The sequence below is a fragment of the Lithobates pipiens genome, unplaced genomic scaffold, assembly GCF_037356315.1.
Source record: "Lithobates pipiens isolate NorthernLeopardFrog02 unplaced genomic scaffold, aLitPip1_a1.2 Scaffold_16, whole genome shotgun sequence".
NCBI classification, from domain to species: Eukaryota; Metazoa; Chordata; class Amphibia; order Anura; family Ranidae; genus Lithobates; species Lithobates pipiens.
In genome coordinates this window covers 446,504,175-446,522,856 of record NW_027507748.1, presented here as the reverse complement: position 1 = coordinate 446,522,856, position 18,682 = coordinate 446,504,175, and the positions used below count along the sequence as shown (strand labels likewise).

Here is an 18,682-nt window from a genome sequence, read left to right as displayed (position 1 = left end):
CAGCGAGGATCTCTGAATGATCCAATGTTGTCCTAAATGACTGATGGTGATAAATAGAATCCACTTGTGTGTAATCAAGTCTCTGTATAAATGCACCTGCTCTGTGATAGTCTGAGGATTCTGTTGAAAGCGCAGAGAGCATCATGAAGACCAAGGAACACACCAGGCAGGTCCGTAATACTGTTGTGGAGAAGTTTAAAGCTGGATTTGGATACAAAAAGATTTTCCAAGCTTTAAACATCCCAAGGAGCACTGTGCCAAGCGATCATTTTGAAACAGAGTATCAGACCACTGCAAATCTACCAATACCTGGCCGTCCCTCTAAACTTTCAGCTCAGACAAGGAGAAGACTGATCAGAGATGCAGCCAAGAGGCCCATGATCACTCTGGATGAACTGCAGAGAACTACAGCTGAGGTGGGAGAGTCTGTCCATAGGACAACAATCAGTCGTACACTGCACAAATCTGGCCTTGATGGAAGAGTGGCAAGAAGAAAGCCATTTCTCAAAGATATCCATAAAAAGTCTTGTCTAAAGTTTGCCACAAGCCACCTGGGAGACACACCAAACATGTGGAAGAAGGTGCTCTGGTCAGATGAAACCAAAATCGAACTTTTTGCCCACAATGCAAAACTATATGTTTGGCGTAAAAGCAACACAGCTCATCACCCTCAACACACCATCCCCACTGTCAAACATGGTGGTGGCAGCATCTTCAGCAGGGACAGGGAAGATGGTTAAAATTGAGGGGAAGATGGATGCAGCCAAATGCAGGACCATTCTGGATGAAAAACTGTTGGAGTCTGCAAAAGACCTGAAACTGGGACGGAGATTTATCTTCCAACAAGACAATGATCCCAAACATACAGCAAAATCTACAAAGGAATGGTTCACAAACGTATCCAGGTGTTATAATGGCCAAGTCAAAGTCCAGACCTGAATCCAATCGAGAATCTGTGGAAAGAGCTGAAAACTGCTGTTCACAAACACTCTCCATCCAACCTCACTGAGCTCGAGCTGTTTTGCAAGGAACAATGGGCAAGAATTTCAGTCTCTCGATGTGCAAAACTGATAGAAACATACCCCAAGTGACTTGCAGCTGTAATCGCAGCAAAAGGTGGCTCTACAAAGTATTAACGCAAGGGGGCCGAATAATTTTGCACTCCCCACTTTTTTAATTTTTTTTTATTAGTTAAAGTTTCAAAAATCCAATAGATTTCGTTCCACTTCACAATTGTGTCCCACTTGTTGGTGATTCTTCACAAAAAATTTAAATTTAAATTTTATATCTTTATGTTTGAAGCCTGAAATGTGGCAAAAGGTTGAAAAGTTCAAGGGGGCCGAATACTTTCGCAAGGCACTGTGTATATATAATATATTTTTATTTTATTTTTTTAAAATAAAATGGTGTATATAATACTGTTTAATATTATGAAATATATATATTATAATAAAAAGAATTGTATACACCATCTTATTTTTTATACTAGACTACTTAAAAGTATTTATTTTGCTTCCTAAAATGTCATTAATTGTTGTCCCTTCTTTCCATTTTTAGGAAGCTTGTGCTGCTTTGCTCAAACAGTGTTTGCACTATGTAGAGTCCAAGACTTCTAATGAGTCAACAAAACAAGCTGCTGGGGGAGTTGAATTTTCTTTCGGTCGAAATAAACACCAATGGTCTTCACTGACAAAACAGAATCTTGGTCTGGTGATTGATGGCAAAACGCTAGCCTTTGCACTAGATGTAACCCAAGCAGATACATTTATTTCACTTGCTCGGCAATGCCGTTCTGTGCTCTGCTGTCGCTCTACACCCCTTCAGAAGAGTATGGTGGTGAAACTTGTTCGGGACAAACTCAAAGCTATGACATTATCAGTAGGTAAGCTGTTTGCTTTGCTTTTCTTTTCTTTTTCTCTTTCATTTATACCACGTATATAGATGTTGCTTGGCCTTCAGTTTTTTCAAACAGTAGCCACTACTGTGGAGTCTTGTGGTTGTTCAGCTTGTCAAACGAACGATCATTGGTGCGCATTGGTTAACAAAAAACTCAGCCAGGATGTGTGTTTAGGTGCATTTTTGGGTCACAAAGATGCTGGTTGTTAAGAAGCAAGAACCTGTCAATGTCCTTAACCAGTGAATAGCGGATTGTTCAAAGAGTTTGAAAACGCTACCTTCCTTAACAATTAGCAGTTCTAAATAATGTCTTCCCCACCAGCATAATGTGATCACCACCGCCACTAATCGGCAAAAAAAAAAAAAGAGGCTGATTGTACTGGAGTCAATCAATGGATAGACTTCAGTACAACCAGCCTGCCCATAGATCAAAATTCGGCCTGGTTCCTGCTGAAATTGAATCATTTCGATCTGTCTATAGCCAGCTTAATACAGCTACCACATCTAATGACTGGTAAGCTGCAATATACTAACTATTTGGTTTTTGGTTTAATACCATCCTTTTTTTTTTTTTTTTTTTCTTGATATAATATATTGTGTATTTTACAGGAGATGGAACCAATGATGTTAGCATGATTCAGGTGGCAGATGTTGGTGTTGGAATTTCTGGGCAGGAAGGAATGCAGGTATGTTATTTAAAAATGGGGAGCAACAATGTTTGTGACTTTAAATGAGGTATATGTAGGGGCCGTTCAAAACCCCTCCTCCATCCCGGGTTCAATTCTAGAAAAAAAGGGAGAGCAACGGGCGGGACTTTAAATGAGGCACAGGGAAGCAAGAAAGTCCGATTAGATAAAAAACGGGTTTTAATAAGTTCAAATAGTCATATATTGCACATATTTTTACACATAATCATAAATTAATATTTAGAATTTCATCAAAATATACAAGGACTTGATAGTACATACATGAGAATCTTCACATAAAATAAATATCAGTTATCTATGGATATGTGGCACTCTGAAGTGTCACCTAAAAATAAATAAAGACAAAAATCGGAATGAATCAAAGATGGAACGTTCATTCTTTGTTAAAAGATGTGTATACAACATGGGAGTTGACGGCTCTACGCGTTTCGTGACCTTTTTATCACTCATCAGGAGCAGAACCATGAAGGTAGCCTATGGATAAAGAAAACAACCATATTTGGAAATATCTAGGGAAAAAGCTGGACAAATATACAATGTGGAGAAACCCACATGTATCCTTGATCCATAAATTTGCATATATACCTGCGCAGAGGTGGTGCAGGACACCGGTAGTCAGGCCAAGCCATAGATGCCACAGACTGGGGTTGAGGGGGTAGGATCAAAGCGACAACCAAACGCACGAATGGCAACCCAAGCAGGTCCAAGTGTAGGATGAGACACAGATTCAGTGTTTGAAAATGGAGTGATGGGTGCTGATGGAACATCTAAAAGTGAATCAATCAAAAAATCTAAATGTGACAAGGGAATGTGGGGAGAATAAGTGGTGTTGAGAAAAGAAAGGGGAAAGGAATGAAAATAAAAAAGGAGAATGAAAATGAATATGGAAGAAAAAATGAATAATAATCATAAAATAATATAATAAAAAAAAACCCCGGTCTGTGGCATCTATGGCTTGGCCTGACTACCGGTGTCCTGCACCACCTCTGCGCAGGTATATATGCAAATTTATGGATCAAGGATACATGTGGGTTTCTCCACATTGTATATTTGTCCAGCTTTTTCCCTAGATATTTCCAAATATGGTTGTTTTCTTTATCCATAGGCTACCTTCATGGTTCTGCTCCTGATGAGTGATAAAAAGGTCACGAAACGCGTAGAGCTGTCAACTCCCATGTTGTATACACATCTTTTAACAAAGAATGAACGTTCCATCTTTGATTCACATATCCATAGATAACTGATATTTATTTTATGTGAAGATTCTCATGTATGTACTATCAAGTCCTTGTTGGAATGTATATTTTGATGAAATTCTAAATATTAATTTATGATTATGTGTAAAAATATGTGCAATATATGACTATTTGAACTTATTAAAACCCGTTTTTTATCTAATCGGACTTTCTTGCTTCCCTGTGCCTCATTTAAAGTCCCGCCCGTTGCTCTCCCTTTTTTGCAGGTATGTTGTTTTTTTGGTTGCATTTTCTTAAATGTTAAAAGAAGTATGAGAAACCAAAAAATAAACCTTTTATACTTGCCTAGATTGCTTTGTTCTTGGTCTATAGGCAGCAGGGGACAGATCTGGCATCAGCCCGATGCTACATATGCCTTGCTGCCTCTAGACTGGAAACTGAGCCATCAAGACTGCTGATTGCTCAATTCTCAGATCCTCTCTGAGCGCAGAGCAGTGGCCGTCGGTCATCGCTCTGTGCTCTAGCCCTCCAGCGCTCACTGGAGTACTTGGCTGTGGAGGGGGCAGAAGCGACTAGCTCGGGCTTTCAGAGGTGCACTGAGAGGCTGAGACAACTTCCAGTCCAGGCTTCTGGATGCATCCCAACATCATTAAAGTTGGGATCTTTCCACAGCCCAGACCAGTTGCGTGATGTCAGCCGACAGTGAGAGTTAGCCCGCTGACTGAATACAGGTCACAGGAGTGCGGAATGCACTCCCATGACCCACAGGAGAAGTAGGGCCAAATGAGCTTTGACCCTACTTCTCCTAAGGTTTTATGTAATTTTATAGTCTGCATTACTGAATGCAAGATATGTTTTTCTACCGATTGCTTCCAGTTTGAAAGATTTCTACTGCTATAATAGCTTTCTTGATTTTAAAATAAAAAAGTGTAAATACGATTTAGTTATTCATATGGTATAAAGCTATCACAGTCACATCTTAACATAACATAACTTGTAAGCTCCTACTTGAAATAGTCTTTAATATGTCTAGTACTAAAACAGAACTTCACCCAAAGAGAATTGTATACGTCTCCCAGAAATGGCATTTGTGTGATATAGCCTATGATGTACCATTCAGAGAAAATTGCAGTTTGGACTTGCTTCACAAATTCATAATGGGGCCCTTTGACGCAGGCACCTTCTGTTCCGATCAGCAGGGGCTCTGCCCACTGATCCCCTGCTTATTGGAGCAGAGAGAGGCAGATGACAGGTCTGTGTGCTCAGGTGTAAACAGACTCCATGGTCCATTTACACCCAGCTACCTCTCATCCGGTCCACCCTAACAGAAGAGGACACAGTCGGCCTCCATTTTATTTTTTTAGCATGTCTGAGCTGACCCAGAAGTGTAAATGGGCACAAGTCTGCTCATGTGAAGGGGCTCTTACTGGCACCCAGCTGTGATTTTTACAGTCCCATGCCATTCGGTGTTGCAGTGGGTCAGACAATGGTTTTTGTGTGAGTGCAACGCTTTTTTTTTTTTTTTTGTCCATACTTCTGTTCTGGGTCACAGGAGTGCAATTACTTTTCCCCGTCATCTTCCCGGACAGCCTCTGAGATATGGAGCTCCTCTCCAGGACAGAAAACATGTTGCCAAAACTTCCACTTGTCAGATGATTTGGTGACTCTACCTAATACGAATTAGTGACTGCGCCTGTTTTGGTCGCAGTCCTTTCCTCTCCCACTCGGATCACTTTTGATCAAGCCTAATAATCCAGGTGTGACTTACCACATTATCCGGTTGCCCATATCTGCACCCACTCCCTATGTTTATGGGGGGTGTGGTATTTGTGTGACCTCTCGTGAGCCACGCCATTGGTTCTCTGACGCTACCTCCTTTCCCCTTGGTATCCTGGCGGTAGACATGGATCGGGTAACATTCCAGATATGTGAAGGAAATCGAGGCACCACCTTATGGGGGAACTCCATCAAAAATATCACAACTCACTTTATCTCTTTGGAAGTACATCTTTGGACCACCATTTCTCTGAAGAAGACCCCCCAGGGGGTTGAAATGCGTTAGAATTATATATATTTTTACTGTTATTATAATATACAGTGTAATTTATAGTTATATCTGTTAATGTACGCCCATGGATATCGTTGTACTCTGTATATAAGAGTCTGCTTTTAAACTGCTCAGGTAGAGCTCATGTTTTTTACCAAATATTAAAATACTTTTTATATTATTTTGACATGCGTTAGTACTGTTTTTTTTTTTTGCTGCCTAAAAACCCAGTTTTGTGGGGGAACTTGTTCTATTCTGACATGTTGCCAAATTAGGCTTTAAAAGGTCATTCCCCAGTCGCGCAGTTCAGTTTTTGTGTTTCCCTGTCCAGAGTAGTAGATGCATTGCCTTGCAATGTTTTTAAATTCTAATTTAGGGGAGGAGATTATGTAACAGGTGAAATCCATGGAAGTATATTGCGGTTATTCTGATGGCTCCCCTCACCTTCTTTTGGCCATTGTCCCTCCTCTGTATAGGTAGGAGGTGTACTGTCCCCCCCCCCCAGGACTTGAGAGCAAAGGGAGATCTGGCATTTTCTTCAAACCACCTGGTAAGACCCCCAAGCAGCAATGAGTAAATTCCTGTGTGGGGAAGTTTAGGATGATCCCTCTCCCAGTGGAAATGAATCATCTCCAACATTTATTCTAAATTGTCTAGAACAAGGCTACAAATTTGAGTTTGACTGCCAGCAAGATTCCTAGCGACAAAGCTTCCAAAGGATGCAGAAAAAGCTAGAGCCCTTCCACTTCTAGTAGGCAGTTTAGTAGCTCAAAATGTCCTGATTCCAGTAACAAGTGAAGAAAAAGAGACAGGGTTTTTATTCACGTCTTCGTCAAGAGGCCTTCGGGAAAATGTTACCAGCTCCACACAGGTAATGGTTTGTATGGCTGTTTGCCCTTATTCTTGTGTGTTCTCCTTTTTTGGCAGTAGCCAGGGGTCTTGTGGCAGTGGATTCTTTGCTGGCTTGGCACTGATGGTGGTTGTTTAGGAAGTTGGCTTAGGCCTCATGTATACTGCTGCTGGTAAACGGACGTTTAAGGGGCAGTTGGGCATTTATTTTTCAACTGCTCCTGAACTCTCCTCTGTTCTCTTATCAGTACATGTACACAGGGTAGTTTCTAGGCAGTTGCGTTTAGAGTCTTTTTTTTTTGGAACGCAAAAAAAGGGTTCAGAAGCTGAATTTACAGGCATTTCAAGTGCCAAACCCCTCTAAATGCGGTAACCCGCATTTAGCCATGTTTCGTTTACAGGCGTTTTTAATTTTTGGATATTTTTAAGGGAAATTTTTTATTTTTTTTTATTTTTTTAACGCTTCTAAGCGCAAACACGGCTAAACGTGGCAAAACAGACATTTTAAACGCGGGTTACTATCTGTCAAGTTAAATCGTTCAGGAGAGGTTGTAAAAACGTCCTGTGTACACAAAGCCTTAGACTCTCATGTTTTCTTCTGCTGTAGGCTATGGTTGCTGATAAGGGCAAGATTATTACACCCAAGAAGTAGTGTGATGGTTGTGCAGTCAAATTGGGTTCTACATGGACCAGGCCACTGTGTCATAGCTGCATTCTGAGCCTTTTGGAGGATGAATCTGCTTCTGCTTGTAACAAGTTGTTGTTTTTTGTTAAAGGAAGGTTAGCACTTTTCATACATTTAGATCTGTTATCTCGCATGTAGTCAGGAAATACAGTCCCTTTAGCTGCTACTCATCCTGCAATGCCACAGTCCCCTATTTCTGGGCCATCGGCTATAGAAAATGTTTTGCAGGAAAAGGTGTTCAAGGAAAATAAGTGATCCTGATTACTCTGGATTGGCATTTATCAACCTTCTCAACACAGAGGAACCCTTGAAAAAACGTTCTGGTCTCAGGGAACCCCCTGCTAAAAATTTCTCTATCCACAACTCTTAATGCGATGCTCACTGTGACAACTGCTTCTTATTTGTGGTCATAGCTAAAAATCACTGTTGGTTATTTGAAAGGCCAGGAATGTTTAAGAAACCCATAGGATTCCACAGAACCCTGCTTGAGAAGCCCTGCTCTAGGTCCAGATCAGGCAGAAGAAGATCAGGATCAAAAGGAAAATTCTGAAGTGGGTTTCAGATTAAAAAAAGGTGGAGTAATTACTAAAAGTAACTTATGACACTAGATATTCAAGAGTATAAGGCAAGGCCATACACAGTTCTATTCAAACCATGAATAAACAGGGTGAATGTACCAAGTTGATCGATCAACTTGGGTACAACCAACATGCCACGTTTTTACATGCGATTATTGCTCACGGTTGCTATAGCCACTAGCATTATTCACTGTTTTCTCCCGGCGGGGGCGGCTTCCCCCGCAACCTGTGTTTGCAGGAAAGAAATTCACTCCTTGGATGGCCTGCCTAAGATTGTTATCCAGACATGATCAGATGTACCAGAAGTTACAAAGGGAAAAAAATCCGGAGCCTTCCTCGAACATGGTGTGTTATCTGATTCCTTTTTAACGAACGAGGGAACCCTGAAAGAGCAGATTTTCTCCAACTTAAAACACAGTTGCTTGAAACAAGTATCCATATCTAAATGCCCTTCTGTAATTTTGGCTTTTGCAACTATAAGCCCATCTGGTAGCAGGTATGCCCAGAGATCAGTTGCAAAGTACATTTCCTATATTCTAAAACTGTAGGTCACGTGGAAGATGCAGAATCAGTGAAGATGGCTGTTAAAACGTTCACCTTGGTGAATTAATCTTTACAAAGCTTGGTCAGGAGATGCAGCTTCCAAGTTGATTGTGTAATTTGCCCTTTTCAGGTGATTTACTTCTTGGGCCTGGCCTAGAAGCTACTCTAGAGCATTCAGCAGACAGAAAAAAAATGCCTTCTCAGAACAGAAGAAACCTTTTTAGAGGAGGTGTGTGTTTTTTGTTTTTTTTTTAACACTATGCCAGCGTTGATGGCAACAAGAGGACAAGGATTATAAACTGAAAAAGCATTGGACAGGACTTGAGAGCAAAGGGAGATCTGGCATTTTCTTCAAACCTCCTGGTAAGTCCCCCAAGCAGCAATTATGAGTAAATTCCTGTGTGGGGAAGTTTAGGATGATATCCCAGTGGAAATTAATCATCTCCAACATATTTATTCTAAATCGTCTAGAACAAGGCTACAAATATGAGTTTGACTGCCAGCAAGATTCCTAGCGACAAAGCTTCCAAAGGATGCAGAAAAAGCTAGAACCCTTCCACTTCTAGTATGCAGTTTAGTAGCTCAAAATGTCCTGATTCCAGTAACAAGAAGAAGAGAGGGGGGGGGGGGGGTTTCACCTCTTCTTCGTAAAGAGGCCTTCGGGAAAATTTTACCTTGTTCTGAACCTTAAACTTTTGAACAGGACCACCAATTATAAAACATTTCAAATGGAATCTATCTTCGCAATCAGAGCTATTCTCCAGCTGGATTGCTTTATGGCAACCCTGGACATACAGGATGCATATTCCAAGATATGACTGTGAGATTTTTATGTTGGACCTTGAAGCTCAACAATTTATCGTTTTCAGTGCGGAGCCTTTTGGGCTTTTCTCAGCCCCAATAATTTTTTCCAAGGTCTTGGCAGAAGCACGAACTCCACTGAGATTACAGGACATTGACAGTATCTTTAAAATACGCAGCTAAAGAGTAATATTCAGTCCACTCAAATCATGTCTTTAATGCAATCCGCTGGTTTCTGGGAGAACATGGATTTGAGCCTTCAGCCTTGGGCCTCATGGCAAAATTTTCTTTTGCACATTTGGAGAGGGGATCAGGATTCTCTGGACAGGTTGGTCTATTACTGACCAGAGGAAATGCTCTCTGGTGGTGGAAAAGCAAAACGCACCTGCCAACAGGTCTACTTTGAAGATGGCCCCTTTCCAAGAGTGACTATAGATACCAGCTCTTTGGTTTGAGGTGCACATTTTCAACAGGAGATCGCCCAAGGTCAGAGGAAGTAAAGACAAAATCCTTAAATTGGTGATAATTGTGTGGGGTCAGCAGAGCACTTTAAGGTGGAGGTCAGAAGTCTTAATTTCCAGATTTTATCAGATAATATCCCCACATTGGCCACAGAGGCAGTTCTTAATTGCCATTACTTCTGACTACAGAACAAGTGAATTTCAAACCCTGTCTATCAAGGAGCCCTTTATTTTATTTTATTTTTTTGTTTCTTTGACAGTCAAGGAATATTTGATTATCTTAAAGATAGATCCAGGTTTTCTTCCAAAGATTGTCAACATTTCATAGAACGCAAGACCTTATTCTACCTACCTTCTGTTTAAATCTCTGACTGGGGGTTCAGCGGCTTGGATGTTAGAAGCGGTTTACTGTCTTACCTTGATGCAGCCAAACACTTTCGTTCTTTACAGGCTTTATTTGTTCTCTTTGCAGGTATACCTAGAGTTGAATGAGCCTCTTAATCAACTGTGGCACAATGTATCGGACAGGCCATTTTGGAATTTTACAATAGTATGAATACAGATTCTCCTGCCTGGTTGAATGCACACTCTACTAGGGCCTTAGCAGCCACTTGGGACAGAAAGAGCTAGTGCTACCCCCACAGTAAATTTGTAAGGTGGCCACATGGTCAAGTTTTTCATTCAACATTTAATTGCAACCACGGTTGGTCCTGTTGAAAGGTTAAGCTCAGGCTTTCGAGCAGAAGGTCCTCCGAACAGTGGTCTCAGCCTAGATGGTACGTTTTTGGATAACCTCTCCCTGTCCTTTTGGTTTTCATGCTGAAGTGTGAGCCTGGAGGACCCCTTTTAATTGCCTATTCTGGAAATGAGTTTCCTGTCGTGGGGAAGGAGCTCCATATTTTAGAGGCTGTCTTGGAAGACCACTGAAAATAGTTACTGGTAAGTCTCTCTCCTGTGACCCCTAGTCACCTTTATAGCGTGCTAGTGCCTGCTGTCGGCTGAGGCAGCAGAGCTGCTGCAAGCTCTGGAAGGATCCCGATGATATTGTGGGCTCCACCCAGCTGTCTGACAACTGGCACTGGCTCTCAGCACGTGACTGAGAGCTAAAGCCAGCTGTGCCCGCCACATCTCCAGCCTGATGCTGCAGTGAGCGCTGGAGAGGCAGAGCCAAGAGCAGTGACTGACAGTGGCTGCTGTTTACTCTGAGCTGACCGATAACTGAGTGTTGGTGGCCATGTGATCATTCATCTCTCTAACTCAGCCAATGTGGCACAGCTTCCCATCAAACCCAGGATGCCAATCAGTGCCCATAAATTATGCCAATTAGTGCCATCAGTAATACATGCCAGTGCCACCTATCGCTGCCACCCATCAGTGCCCATCGGTACCTCCTATCAGTGCTGCATATAAGTGCCCATCAGTGGTGCCTTATCAGTGCCCGTCAGGGCAGCCTCATCAATTTAAATAGAAATCTTCTTTACAACATTTTATAACAAGCAACCTTTTTTTTATTTTATTTTTTTCTTCCAAAATGTTATTTTTTAGCAAAAAAATAAAAACCACAGTGGTCATTAAATACCACCAAAATAAAGCTCTATTTGTGGGAACAAAATTATACAAATTTTGTTTGGGTACAGTGTTGCATGACCGCGCAATTGTCATTTAAAAGCGACTGCGCTGAAAGCTGAAAATTGGCTTGGGCAGGAAGGGGGGAAAGTGCCCTGTATTGAAGTGGATAAAATGAATCTAAAGTCATTTTTACCATTTCCTGCATTAAGTTAAAAAAAAAATCCCAGTAATTGTTCATTTTAACTTGTCAGGTACTCACCAGGGCCTAGATGCTGAGAGCAGCTCCCCTTGCAGCTGCGTGCGCTATACCCCTGAAGGTTGCACAGAGGGTATCGGGCACGGGTAGGTAGAAGAAGCTTACATGAAGATCTTCTGGCGGAGAGAAGAACCGTGCAGGGCAGACGTGATACTGGACCGATGAGAAGCCCGGGCGGGGCTCAAACAGCTTGATCCGGAGATGGAGACTGGAAAAGGGTCTGATGAGGAGGCAGAGGGTCAAACACAGGAGTCCGAGCAGAGGAGAAGTCCTTAGGCAAGCCGGGGTCATACACAGTGGTCAAGCAATAGAGAAGTCCTTTGAGCAGGTCGGGGGTCAAACACGGAGATCAGGCAAGTAGAGAAGTCCTTAACCAACCCGAGGGTCAAGTGCTAGAGAGATTCAGAGGAGGTCAAGACAATCCACGTCACAACAGGCAGGGACAGGTATATAGAACTTGGAACAGGAACACTGGAAGCTGAAATGACAAACCAGCAATTAAACAAGGGGCAGAGCTGCCTTTTACAGGCCTGCCAGAGGGATCTCGCGCTGTGCACGCTATGGCGTGCACGTGCCCACGCAGATGCGTTGTATTGCGCAGCCGTATGTGCTTGCCCTTTGTATTGTGCACCCATATGCGCCGCCGCGCTACTCTACCACACAGGCGTACAGGGAAGTGCTGATACTGGCAAGTTGTTCTACTATACCTCTGACTCCTCTCTTACCCTAATAACCCTTTCGATTTCTTTTTCAGGGTCACATAAAACATACACAAATTAAAAATGTCCTATTTTGTTTGTAAATCACTTTGCAGTTATTCCTTGTGAAAGAAAAAATTTTCTAGGAAGAATTTGGAAGCTGGCATTGCTTACCTCCCTCAGACCATGTACCTCACTATTCTGCACCAAGGTCTTTAAAATACAGTGGATATAATAAAAAACGACACACCCTGTTAAAATGTCACGTTTCTGTGATGTAAACAAAAGTGACAAAAATAAATCATTTCAGAACTTTTTTCCCTTTTTAATTGTGACCTATAGACTATAACTCAATTGAAAAACAAACTTAAATATTTTAGGTGGGGAGTAAAAAAAAATGTGGTTGCATAAGTGTGCACAGCCTCTTTTATAGCTAGGGATGTAGCTGTGTTCAGAATGAAGCAATCGCATTCAAACTCATGTTAAATAGAATTCAGTACACACCTGCCATCCTTTTAAAGTGCCTCTGATTAACCCCAAATAAAGCTCAGCTGTTCTAGTAGGTCTTTCCTGGCATTTTCTTGCATCCTACAGCAAAAGCCATGGTCCGCAGAGCACTTCCAAAGCATCAGAGGGATCTCATTAACCACTTGCCACCCACCCACTGTCAAATGATGGCTGGACACTGCGGCTCTCGTTCTGGGTGGCCATCATCCCTCGTCTCACACTGACCGAGGGAGAGGAGAGCGAATCTGCGGTATCTCCTCACAGGGGGACATCTAGGTATGTAATCGGGGGACTGATCATCAGTGCCCTGATTACAATTATTTGCCAGCAATCTGTGCCCACAATTGCCACCAATTAGTGGCCATTAGTAATGCCAGTCAGTGCTGGCTGACACTGGGGCCTATCAGTGCGCCATATTTCTGCCTCCTCATCAGTGCCCATAAATGCCACCTCATCAGTGCAGCCCATCAGTGACACCTCATCAACACCCATCAGTGAAGGAGAAAATTTACTTATTTACAAAATATGCTGACGGAAACTAAAACTTTTTTTTTTTTTTCAAAAATGTTCTTATAAAAAAAAATAAAAAAAAACCCAATGTGATTAAATACCACCAAAAGAAAGCTCTATTTGTGTAAAAAGAGATAAAAATTTCACATGGTTACGGTGTAGCATGACCGCGCAATTGTCATTCGGTGTGACGCCGCTAAAAGCTGAAAAATGGCCTGGGCAGGAAGGGGGTGTAAGTGCCCTGTATTGAGGTGGTTAAAAGATAGCAGTCAGGAGAAGGGTACCCAAGAATTTCCAAGCCATTAGATATACCATGGAATACAGTGAAGACCGTCATCAAGTGTAGAAAATATGGCACAAATGTGACATTACCAAGAGCTGCCAAGAGGCCTACAGCAACATTAAAGGAGCTGCAGGAATATCTGGCAAGTACTGGCAGTGTGGTAAACGTGACAATCATCTCCTGTATTCTTTAGAAGTCTGGGCTATGGGGTAGAGTGGCAAGAAGGAAGCCTTTTCGTACAAAGAAAAACATCCAAGCCCTAAATTTATCAAAAACACATCTGAAGTCTCCCAAAAGCATGTGGGAAAATGTGTTATAGTCTGAAATCAAGGTTGAACTTTTAGGCTATAATTCCAAAAGTTATGTTTGGCGCAGAAACAACTCTGCACATTACCAAAAGAACTCCTTACCCACCGTGAAGCATGGTGGTGGTAGCATCGTGCTTTGGGGCTGTCTCTTTAGCTGGAACAGGGGTTTTAGTCAAGGTAGAGGGAATTATTAATAGTTCCAAATACCAGTCAATATTGCCACAAAACCTTCAGGCTTCTGCTAGAAAGCTGAACATGAAGAGGAATTTCATCTTTCAGCATGACGACGACTCAAATCACACGTACAAATGAACAAAAGAATCGCTTCACCAGAAGAAGATACTGGTTTTGGAATGGGCCCAGCCAGACCCCCGACTTGAATCTGAATTGAAAATGTGTCTGATCTGAAGAGGGCTGTGCACAGGAGATGCACTCACAATCGGACAGATTTGGCATGTTTTTGGGGGTGCTGATAGACTCATACCCAAGTACTGAATTCTTTAATAAAATCAAAAGGTGCTTCAACAAAGTATTAGTGTAAAGGGTGTGCACACTTATGCGACCATATTATTTTTTTTATTATTTTTACTTCCCTCTATCTAAAAGATTCATTTTTTTTGTTCAACTGAGTTGTACAGTTTATAGGTCACATTAAAGGGTGGAAAAAGTTCTGAAATGATTTCTTTGTCTAATTTTTTTACATCACAGAAACCTGACATTTTAACAGGGGTGTGTAGATTTTTATATCCACTGTAGATCTATAGCCAAAACTTCTTTTATTTTTTTTCTTTGGAGTGGAATGGTTAGAACCCCTGCCAGTTTTTACTGCCATCGCTCCGTTTTCCTCTCACTTCCTCCCTGACCTGGTGACATCTCAATTTTTTTTTTTACCAGACAGGAAAGCTGAATTTGAGTAATTTTTTTTTTTACTTAAAAGTACATCAGCACTTTAGTTAAAAATGTATACTTGTCCCAATAGCCTCTGGGAAAAAAGATACAGCATATTACTGTAACTTTTAGTAAAGAAGTTCTGCTTCCACAAATTCCTGCAGCCTCCTGGCTCTAAGCACATTCTGCTGTAGACTTGTTTTTATCTGAGTAATATAAGAATATGGCTACCACAAAGGATAGTGAAAGCATTCTGTTTGATGCGTAGATATCCTTGTAATACATCCTGTGCACTCTGCAAAGTTTGATCCTAGGATATGGGTTACTCTATGCTGTATGCTCTATGTTCTATGCTGAGCAAATGTTCTGTCTCAAACAGTACCCCCTACAAACACATATCCAGGCCAATTACAGCAAACAGAATTTAGTGTCCATACAGTTACCATGATCCTCTTTCATAAGCTGCAGGGAAACTACAAATGTTTAACCACTTAACAACCGTCCATTGCCGATTAACGGCTTCAGGGCGGTTGTTTAACTCTGAGAGGCCGTTAATTAACGGCCTCCCAGAATTCTGCTCTCGCGCGCCCCCCTGGGGCGTGCACACGAGAGCATCCGTGACCACTGGGTCCAGTGGACCCGGCACATCACGGTAAACGGTCGCTCATCGCGGCCGATTACCACGTGATCGCTCCGTCAAATTACGGAGTGATCACTTGTAAACAAACCGGCGTCATGTTATGACGCCGGTTCCTCCCTCCCCCTCTCTGTACCGATCGGTACAGTGGAGGGGGAAGAAATCGGTATCAGCAGCGCTGTGGGCTGCATCTGTAGTGCCCACATCGCTGCTCACCGAAATTTAACCCCTCAATTCCCTGCCATCACTCTGCAACGCTCTGCAACACCTGCCAATACCCTGCAACGCTCTGCAACACCCGCCAATACCCTGCAACACCCACCAATACCCTGCAATGCTCTGCAACACCCGCCAATACCCTGCAACACTCTGCAATGCTCTGCAACACCTGCCAATACCCTGCAATGCTCTGCAACGCAATACTCTGCAACGCCATACTCTGAGATACCCAGCCGTACTTGGAGATACCCAGCCATAGTCGGTGATACCCTGCAATACCCAGCCATAGACATCCCCCCTCCGTCTGGTGCTTCTACCGACTCGCCAATACGATCAAAGCCAGAATATTTTTTATTTTTTCCAGACTTCCCAGCCTAGAGGTGATATGCGGGGTCTTATTGACCCCATATCTCACTGTAAAGAGGACCTGTCATGCCATATTCCTATTACAAGGGATGTTTACATTCCTTGTAATAGGAATAAAAGTGATCAAAAAATTTTATTTTTGGGGAAAAACATTTCAAACTAAAATAAAGTAAAATGAACAATACATTTTTTTTTTTTTAAAAGCACCCCTGTCCCCATGTGCTCGCATGCAGAAGCGAACGCATACGTAAGTCCCGCCCACATATGAAAACGGTGTTCAAACCACACATGTGAGGTATCGCTGCGAACGTTGGAGCGAGAGAAATAATTCTAGCCCTAGACCTCCTCTGTAACTCAAAACATATAACCAGTAAAAAAAAATTAAATCGTCGCCTATGGGGATTTTTAAGTAGCGACGTTAGGCGCCATTCCACGAGCCTGTGCAATTTTGAAGAGTGGCATGTTGGGTATCTATTTACTCAGCGTAACTTCATCTTTCACATTATGCAAAAATTGGGCTAACTTTACTGTGTTTTTTTTTTTTTCCCCCCAAAAAAAAGCATTCGAAAAATTGCTGCGCAAATTCCGTGCAAGATAAAAAGTTGCAACAACCACCATTGTATTCTCCAGGGTGTTTGCAAAAAAACCATATATAATGTTTTGGGGTTCTATGTAATTTTCTAGCAAATAAATGATGATTTTTACATGTAGGAGAGAAATGTCAGAATTGTCCTGGGTGCTCCAGAACGCCTGATGGCGCTCCCTGCATGTTAGGCCTCTGTATGTGGCCACGTTGTGTAAAAGTCTCACACATGTGGTATCGCCGTACTCGGGAGTAATAGCAGAATGTGTTTTAGGGTGTAATTTGTGGTATGCATATGCTGTGTGTGAGAAATAAACTGATAATATGACAATTTTGTGAAAAAAAAAAAAGTAAAAAAAATCTTGATTTTTGCAAAGAATTGTGGGAAAAAATTATAACTTCAAAAAACTCATCATGCCTCTTACTAAATACCTTGGAATGTCTTCTTTCCAAAAAGGGGTCATTTGGGGGGTATTTGTACTTTTCTGGCATGTAAGGGTCTCAAGAATTGAAATAGGCCGTCAGTCCTTCAGGTGTGATCAATTTTCAGATATTGGCACCATAGCTTGTGGACTCTATAACTTTCACAAAGACCAAATAATATCCACCAATTTGTACTTATTTGTATTTGTACGTATTTTTGCCAAAGATATGTAGTAGTATAAATTTTGGCCAAAATTTATGAAGAAAAAATTACTAATCTGCTAAATTTTATAACGGAAACAAAGAAAAATTTCATTCTTTTTACAGAATTTTCTGTATTTTTCTTTTATAGCACAAAAAATAAAAAACCGAGCGGTGATTAAATACCACCAAAAGAAAGCTCTATTTGTGTGAAAAAAAGGACAAAAATGTCATATAGGTCGAGTGTTGCATGACTGAGTAATTGTCATTCAAAATGTGAGAGCACCGAAAGCTGAAAATTGGTCTGGTTATTAAGGGTGTTTAAGTGCCCAGTGGTCAAGTGGTTAATGTTTAGTTTAATTATACTTTAAATGGATACAAGTTTAATTGGTTGTACATATTGAATAAAGGGAACTTGCTTCAATACATGCACAATCCTAAAATGTGTTACTGGTATTTAATGGCTATTTTCTTTTTAGCCCAAAATTTAGCTGCTATAGATTCATCTATTACCTTTAAAATTATCAATTTTGTCTTCCATGGTGACACTAAATGCAAAATGTACATAAGTTGCACGTATGTTTTTTCTTAATTCTTTCTCAAAGGAGTGAAACATAAAAGACCCTTTTTATGGCTGTAAACATTGAATATTTAGCAAATTGAATTAACCTCTATTTGCACTCTCTTATACGCCGTAAACTAAATTAAATTTTCTTTGCACTCCATTGCACCTACCAGAGCAAATTCTAAACCCACCAGATCAAACTGGCTTCTAGTTCTATGGCATTACAGATGATTATACATCTAATTGCAAGGACAAAAGAACATCTGTGGGTTCCCATTAACATGCAGCATGCTGTTGGCTGCTTCTCCTAACCTAGGAGTGCAGGGTGAGGTAGCCCTGTGTGGATGGATAAGGTTGATTTACAATAAATGTATGTAGTAGGAGAAGGGGTTCTTTTGTTTTTATAATGCTGATCATTCAGCTAGTGTACATGTATGCGGTTTTACGGTCTTAAAGCATACTTTATTTTTTAAGAAAGAACAATCGTTAAAATGCTAAGTTTCTCTACTACTTTAAAATCAGAAAATCAAGTTACAGCTATTGTAACAATACTTTAACCACTTGCTTACTGGGCACTTAAACCCCCCTCAGTCCCAGACCAATTTTCAGCTTTCAGCGCTGATGCACTTTGAGTGACAATTACGCGGTCATACAACACTGTACCCAAATGAAATTTTTATCATTTTTTTCCCACAAATAGAGCTTTCTTTTGGTGGTATTTAGTTACAGCTCGGAGTTTTATTTTTTGCTAAACAAACAAAAAAAGATGCAAAAAAAAAAAAAAAAAAAAAATCATGTTTTAATAGTTTGTTATAAAATTTTGCAAACGGGTCATTTTTCTCCTTCATTGAAGTGCGCTGATTAGGCGGCACTGATAGGCTGCATTGGTGGGCACTGATGGGCTGC

General features: G+C 41.3%; 1 protein-coding gene across 1 annotated transcript in view; it reads left to right on the top strand.

The window, feature by feature from the left end:
• Positions 1 to 18,682, top strand: part of ATP10A (ATPase phospholipid transporting 10A (putative)) — a 243,916-nt gene that overhangs the window by 173,865 nt on the left and 51,369 nt on the right. Inside the window, exons 14-15 of the mRNA XM_077482771.1 lie at positions 1,558 to 1,882; positions 2,506 to 2,582. Of these exons, the coding sequence (XP_077338897.1) occupies positions 1,558 to 1,882; positions 2,506 to 2,582 (402 nt within the window). The remainder of the gene's footprint in view (positions 1 to 1,557; positions 1,883 to 2,505; positions 2,583 to 18,682) is intronic.